This window comes from Cuculus canorus, chromosome 22, assembly GCF_017976375.1.
Source record: "Cuculus canorus isolate bCucCan1 chromosome 22, bCucCan1.pri, whole genome shotgun sequence".
Classification (NCBI taxonomy): Eukaryota; Metazoa; Chordata; class Aves; order Cuculiformes; family Cuculidae; genus Cuculus; species Cuculus canorus.
In genome coordinates this window covers 3712015-3731211 of record NC_071422.1, presented here as the reverse complement: position 1 = coordinate 3731211, position 19197 = coordinate 3712015, and the positions used below count along the sequence as shown (strand labels likewise).

The 19197-nt window shown below is 52.4% G+C and overlaps 2 protein-coding genes across 6 annotated transcripts in view; one reads left to right on the top strand and one right to left on the bottom strand.

Annotated features, from left to right (window-relative positions):
* Nucleotides 1-229: 229 nt before the first annotated feature.
* Nucleotides 230-17095, bottom strand: LOC128854323 (AT-rich interactive domain-containing protein 1A-like). The gene is made up of 11 exons (XM_054086752.1): nucleotides 16956-17095; nucleotides 14825-14995; nucleotides 8120-8311; nucleotides 7042-7155; nucleotides 6341-6478; nucleotides 5012-5252; nucleotides 4551-4640; nucleotides 3769-3913; nucleotides 2003-2149; nucleotides 1808-1917; nucleotides 230-259 (listed from the first exon to the last, which is right to left on the bottom strand). Exons 2-9 carry the CDS (start codon nucleotides 14894-14896, stop codon nucleotides 2014-2016), a joined length of 1128 nt encoding a protein of 375 aa, XP_053942727.1. The 5' UTR covers nucleotides 14897-14995; nucleotides 16956-17095; the 3' UTR covers nucleotides 230-259; nucleotides 1808-1917; nucleotides 2003-2013.
* The window catches only part of LOC128854322 (AT-rich interactive domain-containing protein 1A-like), a 35017-nt gene continuing 32781 nt past the window's right edge, over nucleotides 16962-19197 (top strand). For 3 of the 5 annotated variants that reach the window (XM_054086748.1, XM_054086746.1, XM_054086750.1), the window contains exon 1: nucleotides 16989-17453. In XM_054086748.1, coding sequence (XP_053942723.1) covers nucleotides 16989-17453 — 465 coding nt within the window. Of the gene's footprint in view, nucleotides 17454-17492; nucleotides 18741-19197 lie in introns of those variants that run through there. The other 2 variants (XM_054086749.1, XM_054086751.1) reach the window with 2 other exon arrangements.

The following is a 19197-nucleotide window of genomic DNA, read 5'->3' as shown; positions in this document are numbered from 1 at the left end:
CACACAGCTCTAATCCCTCTCAAGGCAAGCAAGAAGACAAGCTCAAAAGGCCAAAGCCAAACCAAACAGAAGCAGAAATTCCCATGCGCAAAAGGAGCCTGAAGGGACCAGCAAATTCACCACTAAAAGGTTCTTTTCCACTCACCGACGGGGCTGAAGGCCTGGACTGAAGATTCACGTTCATATCTTCTGGCCCTCTGCTGGAAGCCGTTGAGGGAGCAGATGACGCCTGGGACACAAGCAACACTCGAGACAACTCCTGAAACAAGAAGAAACACCAAAAAAATCACAAATGAGAATAAAATCAAGGCTCTGCTGGAATTGCTCTGGTATATTCTTGTGTTGTGGAGGAATTTGCCCAAAACAGGAAATAAGACAGCAAAGAGTTGAAGGCAGCAACGCCTACGGTTCCACAGGAGGACAAACGCCACCAGGCTGCTACTGCAAGGGCCGGGAGCAGAACCCTAAAACATGACAAAACAGTAATGCTCTGGATTTCCCTTCTTACAGATCCTGAAAGACACGGACTGTCCTGGGAGGCTGCCCACTTAGCTTCTTGATCTTCTAAGGTCTTACAACAGCTCTGAGCGCTTCACGGCACAAACAAGGCATGTACATTAAAACATCCATTTTAATCCTGCATTAAAACATCTGCTGAAAGGTCCCAGCTAGCTTTTCACACAACCAGGAACAACTATTAAAACACTATTAAGCCTTGTTGAAAATAAATGCAATTTACGTATACACAAGGAAAACTGATTCATTCTTTTCTTCTCAATTCCCTGCATTTGCTGCTTTATTTCTCCTCCCTAAAGCAGAGCTTTACATTTCAGAGCAAACTCTCCCATCACCATCTCTGTGCTGCTCTGCAAACTGTGCTCTGCTACTGTGCTAATCCAAGCAGTTCTCTACAGCCCTTGGAGAACTTTCACAGCCACAACCACTCCAGTACAAAAATCCTTCAGACTGCTATCGCCAACCGGCAGCATTTACACAACACCAGTCCTCCAAACTGCTGCATTAGCACAGCTTAACCTGTTACAACCACCACATCTCTGAGATACAGCTCTCGACACAAGAGAGAAGGCAGCACAGTCACTACCATCATCATTCCAACCAGCTCGCTGACCTTAGTTCAACTAACATGAACGCGCAAAGGAAAGGATTTGCCCAAGTTTCTTTAAGGATTCCTTACAGATGGAAACAAAGCAGAGCAGATCTACCTGAGGAGAGAGGAAGCGCTGCTGGGAGGAGGCAGACTGCCACGTGCTGGATTACAGGATTCCCACTGCCCTTCCAAACCTACAGATCTTTCACAAAACACCTCCACCTCACATCTGAGCAGAAGGTGATTAACAGCTGGAAATATTTGACTCCTACAGACTCAGAATCCAAACCTCAAAAGCTAAAGGCAAGGGTCGCATGGTCTCTGCAGGGGATGGCAGCCCCACCATCCAGGCTCCTCCACACAACTTCGTAACATATGGATTTAGTGGGTTATTGCAGAGCCCTCTCCAAAACACATATTTCAAGATCATCATTTCTTTAGTCCTAAACAGGGTGTCCCACTTGCTCATCCAAATCAAGTTTAAATCATAGTCGCAAGAAGCAATCAGATCACACGCTACAAGGACAACTTCTCTCCAGCAAGAAATCTCTCCAGGGTAAGGAGGAGGATCCCAATCAAGTTCTCTCAGGAACCACACTCACTACCAGACAGATGCACTGTTCCAGTTACCGTGTCACAGTTTTATCTCCCTGGATGCTGAAAAGAATGGAACTCCTGAGAAAAACCAAAACATCTTACCTTTGACTTGGATTTTGCGCTTGGTGTCCCATCTGCCTCATTCTTCGTTTTAGATGCAGATGGTAATTCGACCTCCCCAAGGCCTATCACTTCAGGGCTTGCCGCCATCCCTAGGAAGTTAAAAGAATCTTTAACACCCTTTTTCAGTCCAGGATAATGAATTCAATGCAATGCCTGACAGCCGCCCCTGCTTACCTGCAGAGTTGTTAGACACCTTCCCACCCGTTGCACAGGGCAGGGCCCTGGGGGTTCATCATGTGGGCCAGACTGTTAATTCCCTGGCCAGACGGAGCTCCAATGCCCGTCACTCCTCCTTGGTTTATTTTGGGATAACCAGGAGGCCTAGAGAAATCAAGGAAGAAAGATGTTTACCCAAATGCTGAGCATTAAGATCTTCTCCTCCCAAAGAAGCAGGTTTCCTCAGAGAAACCCACACAGGAAGTGGAGGACTGACTTTCCCCAGAGCCCTTTTCCAGCAAAAGGCCAAAGAGCGGGTGCTCTCCGACAGCTCAGCTACCCTAGAGCTTGAGTCTCCTTCTCAACAGAAAAGGGGATGCAAACTAGTTCGGAAGAGGGAGTTCAGTTCTGAATGGTTTCACCCTCAGTCTTGTTCTCCTGCACTCACAAAACAAACTTCATTCTATTCGTTTTTGATCCTCATCACTTCACATATATCACAACCCCCTGTACACAACTGTGGCTCCAGCTCGTCACTCGGGACAAGCTTTGGTGCCTTTATTGCCGTGTGGGCACTCTTCGCAGGCACAGGAACACCAGAGACTGCAGAAGCAGCCCCTAAGTCAGGATAAAGAGCACAAGGCCCAGTCAGACAACGAAAACATCCAACAGCTTTACTGGGGGAACCCAATTTACACCAAGTTCATAGTTCTCTGCTAGGCCACACACACCTACTCTGAAATGTGCAGTAAAAAAAAAAAACCCCAACCACCACAGAAAGCAGCTGCAAAGTCCAGTGCTGAATCCCAGCTCCCGTTCCCGCAGCTCCTCATCAAGGCCCCAACAGGAAGAAGTTCCCTGCACTGAACTGAATGCCTTGTTCAGACACACGCAGATGGAGTCATGAGTTTTACCACACACGCAACATCTTGTAAATCATTAATGTAACAAAGACAATCAGAAAGTGAAAACAACTAGCGGGATCTCAGAGTTAAACAGATTTCATAGAACCATAGAATCACTAGGTTGGAAAAGGCCTTTTAGGTCATTGAGTCCAACCATTCCCATCTGCCACTAAACCATGTCCCTGAGCACCTCGTCTACCTGTCCTTTAAACGCCTCCAGGGATGGGGACTCCACCACCTCCCTGGGCAGCCTCTGCCAGGGCTCAATGACCCTTTTGGTGACAATTTTTCTCCTGATATCCACTGCGACCCTCCCCATGGCGCAGCTTGAGGCCATTCCTTCTTGTCCTGTCCCTATCACTGAGGAGAAGAGCCCAGCTCCCTCCTCTCTACAACCTCCTCTCAGGGAGTTCTAGAGAGCAATAAGGTCTCCCCTCAGCCTCCTCTTCTCCAGGCTAAACAACCCCTGGGCCCTCAGCCGCTCCACGCAAGGCTTGTTCTCCAGCCCCTTCCCCAGCTTCGCTGCTCTTCTCTGGACACACTCCAGAGCCTCAACATCCTTCTTGGAGCGAGGGGCCCATAACTCAACACACGATTCGAGGGGCAGCCTCACCAGTGCAGGGGCACAATCACCTCCCTGACAGGGGCAGAATCACTTCCCTGAATATTAAATATTCCCCAACTATATTATTAATGATGGATTCCAAAACCCTGCTCGTCCACGCGTTAGACTCTTAAGACTGACGAACAAGTCTCCAAGGAGGGCAAACCTTCAAAGAAATGTATGTTCAGTCTTACTCCACTTTTGGTTATTTCATCCACAGCTCAGAAACAGAGATGCGACACAGGAAAAGGACCAGGGGAAACCTCGTTCCTCACCTGCTCTGGACGGACTTGGCAGCCGCGTGCACGGTAGTGGCAGCTGCTTCCTGTGCTCTCTTTCGGCTCAGGCTTCCTCCTGTTCCCGGACTCGGATAGTTGGCATTGGGCATCTCATTGCTATTTGGCTGCCCAGGAGACCCTCCTGAGGAGATACAGAGACACAGAAAACATCGCTCTACCACTTAGTTTATGAATCACCATAAAAATCTCCTATCAGCAAATACTTATAGATCACTAACAGATGGTTGCTATTAAGGAGCCAGTGTTATCTCCTAAGATAATGGATCCAATTTCCTGTTTTAACCAGAAAAAAACCCAGATAGCACAACCCCCTAAATCCTCGGGGCTTCTCGTCATTGCTGGTTTTTATTTGCTAGTTTGCCTTTGCAGGGTGACACCCTTCAGCCAGGAGAACTGAAGCTTTTACCTGACTTTCCGCCCACATCAACCTTATTCTCTTAGGGGGAAAACATGCAATATTGTTGTCAACGACCCTCATCTTGAAGCTTAAGGTCAGGGACAAACAGCATTTGTAGAAAAGCCAGTCAGAAGCCAGAGAAAACATCTTAGAAGCCACCCTATGAGCCTGGAGGGAACAGTAAAGAGGCCAAACAACCAAAACCAGCTGAATTTACTGCAAGGTGCCTGAACACTCCCAGTTTAAAAACCTGGGGCAGCTTTTAAATGCTACCTCACCACAGAATCCGTGTGATCAGGCCAGGTAGTTTTTAGTCACACACCTTGCATTACAACTAAATCTTTTAACTCCTGTCACATACCTTGATCTTGTGCTCTGCCTGACGGGTGCACGGAGAGATGCAGGATGCTGTCCGACCGGCCGCTGCGTGGCCGGGGTGGCATCTGATTGCCTACAGCGCAAACAGGAGGGGGGTTAATCACAAAAATTCCACACCACAAAGCCCACGAGGCAAGAGTATTAAATACCAGAACTACAAACAACTTGGGGAGCAGGCTATGTTAGCCACAGCGAAGGAAAACAAGAGCAACATCAGTCACGCTCACCCAGCGAGATGACAGTGCAGCTTTACCAGCCTTCTCACCCATCCTCCTGCATCCTTTAACAGTTAAAGGCATTTTAAAGCCAACAAAGAGATCACAGGACCTCAAGAGCCACACAGTACTGACAGGGGCCAATTCCTCCCCACTGGCCATTGGAATTCACTCTCCAGCTGCACAAAGCAGCCCCGCCAGAAGATCAACACGCGCCAAGCAGCATTACCTGGTACTGCAGCAGGTGAAAGCAGACCTGAATGGGACCGAGCAGCGCTGGCAGGAGACCCGGCCGAGGATGGGGAGGGTCCTCTGATGCCTGGCAGGTGAGGAGACGTACACGGAGAGAAAGGAGACTCAGCTGGGTTACTCTGCTCTCCTTGACTGCCGGATATCCCTGACGTGCTTACTCCAGGACTCAGGGCTCCTTCCGTCCCCGTGGGGACATCATCTATTGAGCCAGACAGGTCCTGCAACACACAGAGAAACAGATCAGGCCAACGGAAAAAGACACGGGACTATGATCTCCCATATCATAAGGAAGAGCGCATTTCTCGTAAGACTCATAGAAGAGTTTGGGTTGGAAAGGACCTTAAAGATCCTCTAGTTCCAACCCCTCTGCCACGGGCAGGGACACCTCCCACTGGATCAGGCTGCCCAAGGCCCATCCAACCTGGCCTTGAACACCTCCAGGGATGGGGCAGCCACAACTTCCCTGGGCAATGTGGACCAGTGTCTCACTACTCTCATGGTCAAAGAATTCCTCCTAATGTCCAGTCTAAATCTGCCACTCTCCAGTTTATATCTGCTCCCCCTCGTCCTGTCCCAACAAGCCTTAATGAAGACCCCTGAGGGACACGAGGATGGAGATCACGGATCTCCATCTGGACTTTGAGCCATTGACCACTACTCTTCCAATACGACCACCCAACCAGTTTCTTATCCACCCTACTGTCCACCCATCGAACCCATCTCACTCCAGTTTAGAGAGAAGAATATTGTGGGGGACGGTGTCAAAGGTTTACAGGAGTCCAGATAGATCACATCTGTTGGTTCACCCAAAATGATTCCCATCAACCAAAAGCTCAGGTGTGGCAGCATTTAAAACACACGCAGTGTTGTCAGCTGCAGTTAAACACCCTCGTTTCTCCCTGCGACTGCCCCACGCGGCAGCTGAAGGTCACACTAACACGGGCTCTCCCTCCCTTGCATGGTGCAGGACCTCTGGCAGGATAAGTTTGGATAGAAAGGGAAGAGGTTGAGGTTACTGTGTCCAACATCGGACTGACAAGAGGCTTTGGCACCTTTTCAAGTGTCTCCAATGACATCAAGTCAGCAGCAAAAAGGAAGTGAAAAAGTGATTTCCCTGCTCTACAGCAATGAGCTGCTCAAAAGCGAGGGTCACCCGTGAGGTGTGTGCTTCAGCAGCCACGGCGCAAGGAGTGGCTCCGTATTCCCAGGCTGTGGCAGCACAGGGGATGCGTGTGACAGAGCACAGGGCTATTGTTCAGGATCCCAGACCACAACTGGCCATCCTACATGCCGATTAAACACTGACCCGCCTTCTCACGCCAGGCCGGCTTGGAAGAACAAGAACCCGTCCACTCTTAAGCAAGACTCCAGACATCCCTTCTGCCTGCTTGCATGTGGAGGTCGCCATCTTCTTTTTCAGTATCCTCCGTAACCAAGTTAGATCCTAAGGAAATGAAAGGCTGAGGGTTAGGGGAATCTGTATGAGGTGTGCAGGCACGAAGCAGAGCTGAGCCGCTCGCGACCAGAATAGAAACAGGGAATGAGCCCGGCATCGAGCATAGCGCAACCCACTGTCGGCACAGGCTCCTGTGAGGCTGTATCGGCAGCTCCACGCAGCATCATCTCGAAACAGGGGCTGATTGGTGGCAGAGGGCTCCGCGTGGCCCAGACTGGGACCAGGTGCTGCCGCACAGGGTGGGAAGTTTCCTCCCGGATCACGGGGAGGATTAAGCTCAGTTCAAACCCAGACGAAGGGGTGGAAGGAGAGAAAATTGCCGCATGGACAAATAGCTGAGCAACTCAGAGAAGCACGTTGCAACATGAAACACATCAATGGGGTGTCTGGAAGGTGAGGGTGACTTTGCAAGCGGCAATCCGAGCTCAAGGCAAGCAAGAAGACAAGCTCAAAAGGCCAAAGCCAAACCAAACAGAAGCAGAAATTCCCATGTGCAAAAGGAGCCTGAAGGGACCAGCAAATTCACCACTAAAAGGTTCTTTTCCACTCACCGACGGGGCTGAAGGCCTGGACTGAAGATTCACGTTCATATCTTCTGGCCCTCTGCTGGAAGCCGTTGAGGGAGCAGATGACGCCTGGGACACAAGCAACACTCGAGACAACTCCTGAAACAAGAAGAAACACCAAAAAAATCACAAATGAGAATAAAATCAAGGCTCTGCTGGAATTGCTCTGGTATATTCTTGTGTTGTGGAGGAATTTGCCCAAAACAGGAAATAAGACAGCAAAGAGTTGAAGGCAGCAACGCCTACGGTTCCACAGGAGGACAAACGCCACCAGGCTGCTACTGCAAGGGCCGGGAGCAGAACCCTAAAACATGACAAAACAGTAATGCTCTGGATTTCCCTTCTTACAGATCCTGAAAGACACGGACTGTCCTGGGAGGCTGCCCACTTAGCTTCTTGATCTTCTAAGGTCTTACAACAGCTCTGAGCGCTTCACGGCACAAACAAGGCATGTACATTAAAACATCCATTTTAATCCTGCATTAAAACATCTGCTGAAAGGTCCCAGCTAGCTTTTCACACAACCAGGAACAACTATTAAAACACTATTAAGCCTTGTTGAAAATAAATGCAATTTACGCATACACAAGGAAAACTGATTCATTCTTTTCTTCTCAATTCCCTGCATTTGCTGCTTTATTTCTCCTCCCTAAAGCAGAGCTTTACATTTCAGAGCAAACTCTCCCATCACCATCTCTGTGCTGCTCTGCAAACTGTGCTCTGCTACTGTGCTAATCCAAGCAGTTCTCTACAGCCCTTGGAGAACTTTCACAGCCACAACCACTCCAGTACAAAAATCCTTCAGACTGCTATCGCCAACCGGCAGCATTTACACAACACCAGTCCTCCAAACTGCTGCATTAGCACAGCTTAACCTGTTACAACCACCACATCTCTGAGATACAGCTCTCGACACAAGAGAGAAGGCAGCACAGTCACTACCATCATCATTCCAACCAGCTCGCTGACCTTAGTTCAACTAACATGAACGCGCAAAGGAAAGGATTTGCCCAAGTTTCTTTAAGGATTCCTTACAGATGGAAACAAAGCAGAGCAGACCTACCTGAGGAGAGAGGAAGCGCTGCTGGGAGGAGGCAGACTGCTGCTGCTGAGCAGTCTGTGACCCGTCGGGCTGTCCTGGAGAGCCGTGTCCTTGCTGTGGCCCCGCCTGAGCTCCCTGCTCTTGTGGGGGGGCGTTGGTTCCTCCATACGGCTGAGGCTTCATCCTCCCCATCTGATCTGTGGCGCTTGAAGGCTGCAAGGCAAGTTGTGACATGTGAGGTACATCCAGCTACACACAGGAATTGTTCACAAAATCCCAAAACCCCAGAAGAAAACTTCATAGAATCACAGAATCGTAGAATGGTTTGGGTTGGAATCGACCTCAAAGCCCATCCAGTTCCCAACTCCTTCCACTAGGTCAGGTTGCTCAAAGCCCCATCCAACCTGGCCTTGAACACCTCCAGCAGTGGGGCAGCCACCACTGTTCTGGGAAGCATCTCTTCTAAGATCTCATCTCAATCTCCCCCTCTTTCAGCTTAAAATCCTTCCGTCTTGTCCCTTCGGTGCCCTCCCTGATCAAGAGCCCCTCCCCAGCTTTCCTGAAGCCCCTTTCCACACTCGAAGGCTACTATAGCTTCACAACACGTTGGTGCAGAGCAGCAGAAGCTCATCTGCCTCTTCCTAGAACCTACAGACCTTTCACAAAACACATCGAACGAGAAGTCATTGAATGCCGACATCTCTCCTGTGGCCACAGGACAGGCAAGAACCAGGGAAGGATCAGTAAGAAAGATGGATTATCAGTGTAAGCGGCTTTTCCCCATAGTAGCTGGTAGTTCAGTGTCCAGACAGTCCATAACAAGGTAAATTTAGGCTGAAAACTTAAATATTCACGAGAAACACTGCTTATATAACATATAAAACATATAACATATGTTATATGAACATATGAACATGTTATATGAACATATATGAAACATATAACAAGGCCTCCCAAAACACTACAGGCAGTTCATTTACACTTACACGTTTCAATTAACTCATATTGATGCAGTAACACTGGGCACAGCCACTGACATCCACAGCATTCCAGACTGCAGTTCCACTTTTGCCTTTTTTCACACGTGCTTTGTGTCTGTGGCCTTTTGTAGAATAAACGTTTCTACATCAAATTTCTCCAGATCCATGAAAAAGTAATTTGTCAGGCTTGAAAGCCAGGTCCTGGGTTTCAGAGCAGGCAGGATGCGATGAGTGAATGAATGCAACTTTCCAAGGACGCCCTGACCTGCACTACCCCTGCCTGGAGCCAGGCCAGGACACGAGTCCACCAGAATTCCTGAAAATGCTACAAACCTCCAAATGCCAGTTTTCCACCTAAAGCAAGGACTGGTTTGGGCATAGTGACCTCTAAATGAATCCCAGGCACAGTCTTTAACCCCCACCTCGGACTGAATACAGATTGGTCGCTGATGTCCTGATGACTTAACTAATACCAATTAGTTGTCTTCCACCAGATCTCCAGGACAATGGACTCTTTTACACCACCCCTTCCTGCAACCAGCCCCGCGGTGGTATTTGTACAGATCCACCCTCTCTTGCTCAGCTCAGGTGCTTGAGGAGTGGCACTGCAGGGCTGTACAGGCAAAGAGCACAGAGCCAGCTCCCGCTGGAAACCCCAAAGAAGCCCAGACACCACCACAGTTTCTCAGTTGTCTTTGCAGAATCCACCCTCCTAGGGGGAAGGGAGAAAAAAAAAAAGTCCATGCAGTACGCTAAACTTTGGAAAATCCAACCCAACTGCCAAGGGAGCACAGCTTGAAGTCCCAACGCACAGACCCTGAAAACATTTGTCTGACCAGCTGGCTGCTGCGCCTGCCAGGAAAACCACCCCGCGCCAACCGACGGGACCAGGGGCACCACGGGGAGCTCATGGGGCGCTTGTGGGGCAACAGGAGCACAGGAGGGAATGTAAAGGAGATGGTGGGAAAAGCACCTTGCTGCTGGTAAGGGGGGCTACTCCTGCAAACCAAAGCAGGCTTCCTTCAATTGGCATGAATATGGCACAGATCAATGAAGAACCAGGTCCACGTCCCCTCCTCCTCTCCACTCCAGCCTCGACACACCTGGAAACACGGCGTTTGCCGCCCTACGGAAGCCGTTCACACACAACCGTGTGCGTGGCACCAGGACAATCCTCTGTTGCGGAGGATTTGAGATGCTCGGCCACACTCAGTTGGGCTGGACGCTTCCATTTTGGTCCATACCAATACTAAAAAGCTACATTCAGGTTATCACAGATGCTGCTGCTAAGGACAAACATGGAGGGACGCTGCAGGACCCCCGAGGAGGGAGCCTGGAGGAGCCCTCGGTCCCTGCCATCCCCCACAGCCCATGCCATGCACCCAAAGGGGTTTGTGCCATGCTCTCAAGAGGAGCTTCCACTCAGGGGGTCAGGGAAAAAAAACATGTCTTTGATGGTGGCAGATTGATCCCAGAACTACAGTGACTCTCCTCCTGAATGGGAGCACCCATATGGAGCTTCAATACCCCAAGGGATGCAAATTGTGTACATCTTCCAAGCAATTGTCCCTAAGCCTCGCCTTGTGGGTATCACCTGAGATCACTGACATCTCCTCCCTCCCCACATTATCTTCTTTGGTACGTAAAAGCGGTGCCACCAGGAGTGCTTCCCAGCTTTTGGCAAGCCAAACCTCTCCTTCACCACCCCCAAAGAGACACCTCCTTCCTTCTCCTGTCTGATTGAGTGCAGAAAAATGCAATTTTGATTTTCCCAATCATCTTATTACCTATTTGTATTTATTATGTCAAAGAAAAAAGAAAAGGAAAAAGCCACTTATGGAACTCACTGGTTTCAAATCAGCGTTGCTTAATTATTGGCAACTGTGAGTACTGGCCACAACTGCCCCAAAAAATAGAAAGGCCAAAAATTCATATATAATAAAAAAGCCCTAAGCTCTCGCCTTGGGTCTGAAATCTTCTCCTGACCAGATTTGTTGTCCATTTTTTCTGATAAAAAATAATACAAAGCATTCCCGGCTGTTTAAGCACGAGAAGCCCTAATTGATTCCCACAGTAATTAACCTGCATTTTACCTGGGAAAGGGGTAGTTAAGGAAGTCGGCACTGCTATTTATAACTCATCTCAAATTGAGGGCAGACTGCCTAAAATCTAACACATCCCAGCTGTACTCCTGTTGGAACTGGGGCCAAGGGAATGTTTTGAAGCAATCTTGGCACTGAATGAATGACACCAACAGTACGAGCACACGTGTGCTTGTGTTGTGGTGACGTAGCGGTGGAGGTGGAAGGCGAAGGGGTGGGGCAGCGTGCTGGAATCCCTCTCCCTCTCACTTGAGGCCATTTCCTCTCATCCTATCACTATGTTGGCTAGAAAACTGGTATTAGTGACAGACAACGCTGGGAAAGGGGAGTCATTTTCCCTAGGAATCATTCAGCTGTAATCATGGTCATATTGGATATAAATCACTGAAATCAGGGGAGAGAATAAAACCACCCATCCTTCCCCAACCCTTCTGTACCCCTTCTACCAAGTTCAACAAGCTGGAAATTGGTGACAGCAGCAGGAGCTTAACAGGCTGGTGACACCAACAGCGACTCAGGGAAAGGACCCGGGTTCCAAGTCAGCAGCTTTCCCAGTTTGTTTCCCAGTGCCTTTCAACCTGCTGGGAAACACCAACCATGCCAAGGCAGGCAGGGAACCTCTACACAGGAGTCATGGCAAATGGAAAACAACGCAGGAAAAACACCGTGTCTTGATTGCAAAAGCCGCGATCAACCAAGCATTAATGCTTCCAAAAAGCAACCCTCAAAGTGGAGAGGCTGTGCTCACCTTTGCTATTTCTAGTCCCTCCCACATCCTCCGGAGCTACCAAGAGCTCAGGCTGGGTCAGATCCTGGCAGCCCCAACATCCAGAACCACCAACACACCGCATCCACACTGTCTCCACGGGCGCAGGATTCAACCTCCCACCTCTCAGCCCTTCCCCAGCCCAAACCTCTCCCAACTCTTCAAATGGCTCTACTGGAGTTACACTGCCTGCACTACCATGGTACCAGTACCTTGACCAAGATAATCCTCTCAACGCGATGTCTCTTAGCATGCGCTCTCGGAGAATGTGCTTCTGGCGTGCGCTTTCTCCGAGACTGCGCTTCTGGAGTGTGCTCTCTCCGAGACTGCGCTTCTGGAGTGCGCTCTCTCCGAGACTGCGCTTCCGGAGTGCGCTCTCTCCGAGACTGCGCTTCCACGGAGCGCTCTCTCCGTGCATGCGCTTCCGTGGAGCGCTCTCTCCGAGAATGCGCTTCCACGGAGCGCTCTCTCCGAGAATGCGCTTCCGTGGAGCGCTCTCTCCGAGACTGCGCTTCCACGGAGCGCTCTCTCCGTGCATGCGCTTCCACGGAGCGCTCTCTCCGTGCATGCGCTTCTGGGGTACGAGGCCTTGGACTGTGTGCTCCCGGAGTGCGAGGTCTCGGTGTACCAGGCCTTGGACTGCATAATCCTGGAGTGCGAGGTCTACGAATTCCTGACTGTGTCTGCTCCTTTGGCCCATGGCGGCGGTTCTTGCAGATGCACCATGGGTACACACAGTCAAACTGCATGCGCGTACGAGGCATGGCTTCAAGCAGCCACCAAACTGTGCAGATGCACCACCACCAGCCTGGCTGCCACCACCACACCACCTGACAGACTCACTCTAACTGACAGTCTAACTGCCCCTTCCTCCTGAGCATCCCCAGGGTAGCAGGGCAACGCCCACAACTGACTTTGGGGGGGCGGGCACAGAACACAGCGACGACCAATAGGCATCGCAGGGGGCTCCACTGACCCTACCTGCAGCTGCAGGTTGCTCTCACCCCTCAAGTTCACACTTTAGACACTCGCCATGCCTGTCCCCATCTCCCAAAACTCAATGCACAAGTGGTTCCAATTCCTCCACCACCAGTCCAGACAGTTCAAGCCAATAAACAAGCATAGACCTTTCCATCCTCATTCATGAGGAAACACTGCTCATCCTCCAGGGAGCAACACTTCCATCTCATCTATTTAAGGTGCAACTGGCTGTGCTGAGGTCAACACCCCAGCCTAAGCCCACTGCCCTTTATAGCCTCCTGAAGGGCCAGCTCCGGGTCGTACTCCATGGCCTCTCTTCCCACGACAGTCTGGTTCTAAAGAGATGGAAGAGGCCGAGAGGAAATTCAAGTTCAGAGAAAACAAAAAATCCTCTTGTGGTGGATGAAGATGCTCCCAAAAGACAGACAGCCAACACCACATTGATGCACACAAAGGGTTTCACCAGGGCACTTTCAACAACAAGTGTGGCTGACAACGTCCCCATCAAGGTGCGGGCTTCCTTTTTGCCTTTGCCTCTTCCTTTTTTAAACTCAAGAAATCCAGCAGCCTCCTCTGGTCCCTCAGAATAAGCAAGACAATACACGCAGCTTGCAATGGGACCACTTAGCACCCAGCAGTCACCTTCCTCACAGCCATCCCTGTGGGAAACAAGCACCCCAGTGCAGAAGCAGGCTGGGCTGCTCTGCCTCACGCCCATAAGCTCGACATACCCAAACCTGACAGCAATATAGGACAGTTTCTCATGGCTTCAGCCACCAACTTCTAACTACCTGGTGCTCCTGTAAACTTAAAGCCAGCCCAGTTAAACATTGCTCCTTTCCTCCACCACACCTTCGTCCCAATAGGTCCTTTGGGTAGATCTTCTGCAAACGAAAGATACCGAGTTCTAGCAGTAGAAACAAGATGAGGAAGCTTTTTCCCAGCAGCCATCCAGGGAATGGGATCTCCCTGGCCAAACACAGCTCTGTAATGATACTATTAACACCTCTCGGCTCCCAGGGCTTCCCCAAACAACACTCTTGGTGATGCTCTTCAAACCAATTAACGCTGAACAGTGCTTTGCTTGCAGGATGTGTCCTTACAGCACAGCTGTGGTGGTAGCTCTACCAGCCTGGCAACACCAAGGTCACAGACAACGAGGAGCCTGCACCAAACCTTGCATTTGGTGGGGCTTCAAACACATTTCATGGAATCACAGAACGGTTTGGGTTGGTAAGGACCCCAAAGCCCAGCCAGTTCCACCCCTGCCATGGGCAAGGACACCTCCCACCAGATCAGGCTGCTCCAAGCCCCATCCAGCCTGGCCTTGAACCCCTCCAGGGATGGGGCAGCCACCGCTGCTCTGGGCAACGTGGCCCAGGGCCTCCCCACCCTTACAGCAAAACATTTCTCCCTAAGACCTCACGTCAATCTCCCCTCTTTCAGGCCAAAATCATCCCCTCTTGTCCTCTCCCTGCCCTCTCTGATCCAGAGCCTCTCCCCAGCTTTCCTGGAGCCCCTTTTGGGACTGGAAGCTGCTCTAAGGTCTCCCCTAAGCCTTCCTTTCTCCAGGCGGAACAACCGCAACTCTCTCAGCCTGTACTTGTACGGGAGGGGCTCCAGCCCTTGGATCATCTCCATGGCCTCCTATGGACTCACTCCAACAGATCCAAGTCCTTCCCGTCCTGAGGACTCCAGAACTGAACTCAGTAATTCATGGCGCAATCCTCCCAGAAACGGAGAAAGCAGAGACACGGAGTCTTGGACAACGACCCACTGCATTGGTGTCACTTTCATTTGCAGCGGCAAGAAGAAAGACTGCTCAGTATCTCCCTTCACAAGAACCAAAAGCAATCTGTCCAGGAACAGAACAGGCCACACACACGAGACACAGTACCTTCCCGCTTTCCAGCTTACCCACACAGTTGTCGCAGACGCTGCAGTGTGAGGTGCGCGGAGGACGGAACATTTTGCACAGTGTAGCAGTACTTGAGTTTCACCACATACTTGTTGTTGACCACTTCCATCGTGCGGGCTGGCGGGCGGTAAGTAGAGGTCCCCATGCTGTCTGCAAGGGCGAGAAGGAACGGTCAAACCGGCACCAGCCCCGCATCACCCCGAGCGGCTTCCTGGCAGGGGACGGCATTGGCACGGGCTCTCTTGATTTTAACCAGAAGCTCAGAGGCAGCTCAGCCTCCAGGAGTCGTTGCAGGGTGGGCAGCCAGGAACTCCAGTCAGCTCCTTGCAGCGTTATTGGGGTCTTTCCCTTCTCTGCTCAATGGCAATGCTGCTGCGATGCCAAGAGGAAGCGCTGTTCGGCCCAACGCTTCAAGCAAATAAAGCCATTTAGAAATAGTGAGCATAAAAGCAGCAGAGTTCAAGTGCCAGTAACACCAACTCATCTCCGTGTGCCTAAGGGAGCGCAACACAAGGGGGCAACAACATCTGGAAACGCACGGGTGGTTCCTGCTCTGCTCTAAGTGTCCGGGTTACAGAAATCAGGGTAACCGCAGCAGCACCAAGCTCCAGGGACTCGTTCCCATCCCAGCAGGGGAGGACACAGCACGTCTGTGTTCCAGGCAGAGGTCAGGGAAACCTGACATGCGTTTGTCAGGAGAACGAGAAGGTTCCTCCTCCTCAAGGTCAACATTGAGCATTTTTAGGGACACGAAGTTGTCACCGGCTGTGCTGGCACTTGATTATTCACCAGGGACAGGGAGCTGGAGACTCCCTCTGCTCAGCAAAAGCACAAGCTGGGAAAGCTCTGCATCACATTTGCATTTTGGGGGGTTGATGGGGGTCCTTCAGGAGCGGAGAATGGATAAAGGGGGTCCAGGGATAACCGGAGTGACTTGCAGGGGGTTGGTGAGAGTGGGGGTTCCTCGGGGGAGCAATGAGGGGAACTGCAGGGGGATCATAAGGGTGGGAGATGGAGATGCAGAGGAGGAACAGCAGGAACCCTCCGAGGTGTCAAAACCCAGCAGTGCTCCTTCCCCAGCTCCTCTAGGGATGTAACGGGGTGCTCTCACTCTCCATTCCCTTGGGATGCAGAAGCCAGGAGCACCCCTGGACCAGCTTTCCCAAAGGAAAAGGGGCTCGGGGAGAAGCAGCTGCCTCCTCCCCACAAGGCAAAGCTCCAGAGCTCCTCAGGACCCAAAAAGGTTTCAGCATCGAGCAGGAACCTCAGTCCTGCCTCCACTATGGACAAACCCCACCAGCCCGGGGGGTTTCCTGGCTGCCATTCCAGACCGGTTCTTGGAAGCAGGAGGGGAGACTGAGGGGAATTTAGAGACCTGGGGGGGGGTGTGTGTGTGTGTGCTGGGTGGTGGTGGTGTAGATTTAGAGACCAGGGGGGACATCCTGGGGGGGGATGTTAAACCCCTTCCCCAAGCCAGGAGGAGCAAAGAAGGCCTCTGCCCTCCGTATAAACCCACCTCAGGGCAGGCAGAGGGGAGGCAGTGACTGCCACAAAGTGGGGCTGGGGGGCATCTGGGGGGTGGGAGAAGGGAGGGAGAAGGGGGGACTATCAGGGGGCAGGAGAGGGGATAGCGGGGAGTCCCTTGGGGGGAAGAAGGTGGTCACCTTGGGGGACAGGGGATGTCCCTTGAGGGGGATAGCAGAGGGTCTCTTGGGGGAAATGGAGGGATAGTGGGAGGGTCCCCAGGGGAGGGGGGACTATCAGGGGGCAGGAGAGGGGATAGCAGAGGGTCTCTTCACAAGGGATGAGGGGGATAGAAAGGAGTACCTTCTATGGTGGGAGATGGGAGAGCGGTGGATTCCTGGGGGGGAGGATGGATAAAGAGGGTCCCGGGATGACAGGGAGGGTCCTTCGAGGGGCACACAGGGGGTACAGAGGGGTCCCCATCCCACCCCCTCCCACCACCACGGCGCGGGGGGGTTCCCAGCTCCTCCCCCGGCTTCCCCCATCGGGAAAGGGGCTCGGGGCTCGGGGCTCGGGGCTCGGGGCTGGGAACGGCCCCGGCGCTGCGGAGCATCCCGACCCCGGGGGGGCCCAGCCCCGCACTCACTCGAAGGCGAAGAAGAGGCCGCTGGTGCCCACGATGAGCCCGAGGGTGAGGGCGAAGACACCGCTGTGCCGGGCCAGCAGGAGCCGCCCGCCGCAGCACAACCGGGGGCGGCCCGGGAACACCTCCCACTTGCGGCGGGGCCCGCGGGCGGCACCGGGCCGAGGCGGGGCGGCGGCGGGGAGGCGATCGCACCCGGCCCTGGGGCCGCCACCCCCGGCGGGATCTGCCGCTACTCGCAGTCCTTCATGGCGCCGCCGCGCCCGGAACCGGAACCGCCCCGAGATACACCGGGACCGCCCCGAGATTCACCGGGACCGCCCCGAGATACACCGGGACCGCCCCGAGAGACACCGGGACCGCCCCGAGATTCACCGGGACCGCCCCGAGATACACCGGGACCGCCCCGAGAGACACCGGGACCGCCCCGAGCAGCGCCGGGACTCTGGTGTGGACTCTCCCCTCAGAGGAGGGCGTTTCCAGCAAACAGCCACAGTCCAGGTTGTTCTCCAGCTCGTCCCGGCCGTGAGGGCCGTGCCCGTCTGCAGGAGGCGGCAGAGCCGGCGTGTGGGTCCCCAGCACCTCGGCAGATGTTGGGCTGCGCTCCCCAGAGTGGGATTTGGTGCAGTGACAGCAAAGGCAGTGAGCGCAGCGCGTCCTCCCGCTCGGCTCCCGGCTCTGGGCCTGGGCCTGATCTTGGGCTGCGAGAAAGCTGCAGAGGGGCTGTTCCTAAAGGCCTGTGGGGCCGGGACGAGGGGGAACGGGCACAGACTGGAGAGGGGCAGATTGAGGCTGATAGAAGGAAGAATTTCTTCCCCGTGAGGGTGCTGAGGCCCTGGCCCAGGTTGCCCAGGGAAGGTGTGGCTGCCCCATCCCTGGAGGGGTTCCAGGCCAGGTTGGATGGGCCTTGGGCAGCCTGAGCCAGTGGGAGGTGTCCCTGCCCATGGCAGAGGGTTGGAACGAGATGATCTTTAATGTCCCTTCCAACCCAAACTATTCTATGACTCTACGGATACCTCAGCTCTGGGGGCTCCGTCTGTCAGGTTGTGCTCGGCTCCAGTGTAGGGTTGGTTCACAGCCGTGAGCCATCACAAGGCATGGAAACGTCCCCCTTTCTGCTCAGGTGCAGGTGAAGCAGCTGAGACTGGGGGGGAGCAAAAGCAGCTGCGAGTCCCAGTGCTCCCAGGCCCATGGGAACAGCGCTGAGCCAGTGGGGCTTCCAAAATTCCCACTTATTTCTTTGGCTTCCTGGTTAGAACGGGTTTTTAGATACGTCTGGAGGTTGGAGGAGCACCAAGAGGTGCCCACCCTGATGCTCTCCAAGTGCCTCTGGGATGCAGAAGGAGCAGCTTTCCCAGTAGGACTCCTGTGGCCCAGCTGGTGGAACAGGACCTTTCTGGCGAGCGCCTGCTGCCACCGGCTGGTAATCGCTCTCCACTGCCTTTGTACAGACCTGCCCAGTTTGTGTTCCCGCTCACACCATCGTTTATGCAGCAGCTGTTTTGTTCCCATTCACAGCCTTTTTTCAGCCCAGTTTCCAGAGTGAACCACACAGGATTCGTACCTGAGAGCAAAGGGAGAGGCAGAACATGGAGAGAAGGACCTCTCTAATAGGAATTAAGACTTTGCATCTTTTTCTACTGAAATATTTTTAACCTGTTTCTGCCTTTCCATGTCCTTTTTCCATTGGTGCTTTCCGGGGTTGTTCCAGCCCTGGCACCATCTTCTCTACCGGCACAGTGGTTGCGGGCTGAGCTCTTTGTAGACTTCAACGCTTTCCATTATGAGGTGCGTCAAGTGGTGTCAGGAACAGACTTTTCAAAGCTGTTTGTTTTCTGCCTCATTCCTGCCATGAGGCTTCTTTTCTGCTTTTTAAAGAATATTTAAAGCACTGGGACCGTTTTTGCCACGGCGCTTTAATAGGATTTGCGGCTGTGAATGTGCTATAATAGAATTTACAGCTGTGCTGAAGTATCCCCTCTCTTAAAATAAGATTGCAGCTCCGTGATTCAGGAGAACGTGCCTCCCACCAGCTGCTTTAGCTGGAGCTGTGGATGCTCTGGATCCGGAGGAGGATACGAGCAAACCCAGAATGTTTGTGTGTGGCTCACTAGGAAGCACAATCCCGTAGTTGGGGTCTGGAAGTATCAACAAGCCTGTTTGGGTCTTTTTGCTGTGCTGGGGACTCACTTTCTGCTCTCTCCTGCAGTTTTTAACCTGCCAGGGTTTTTTTTCTCCGTGATTG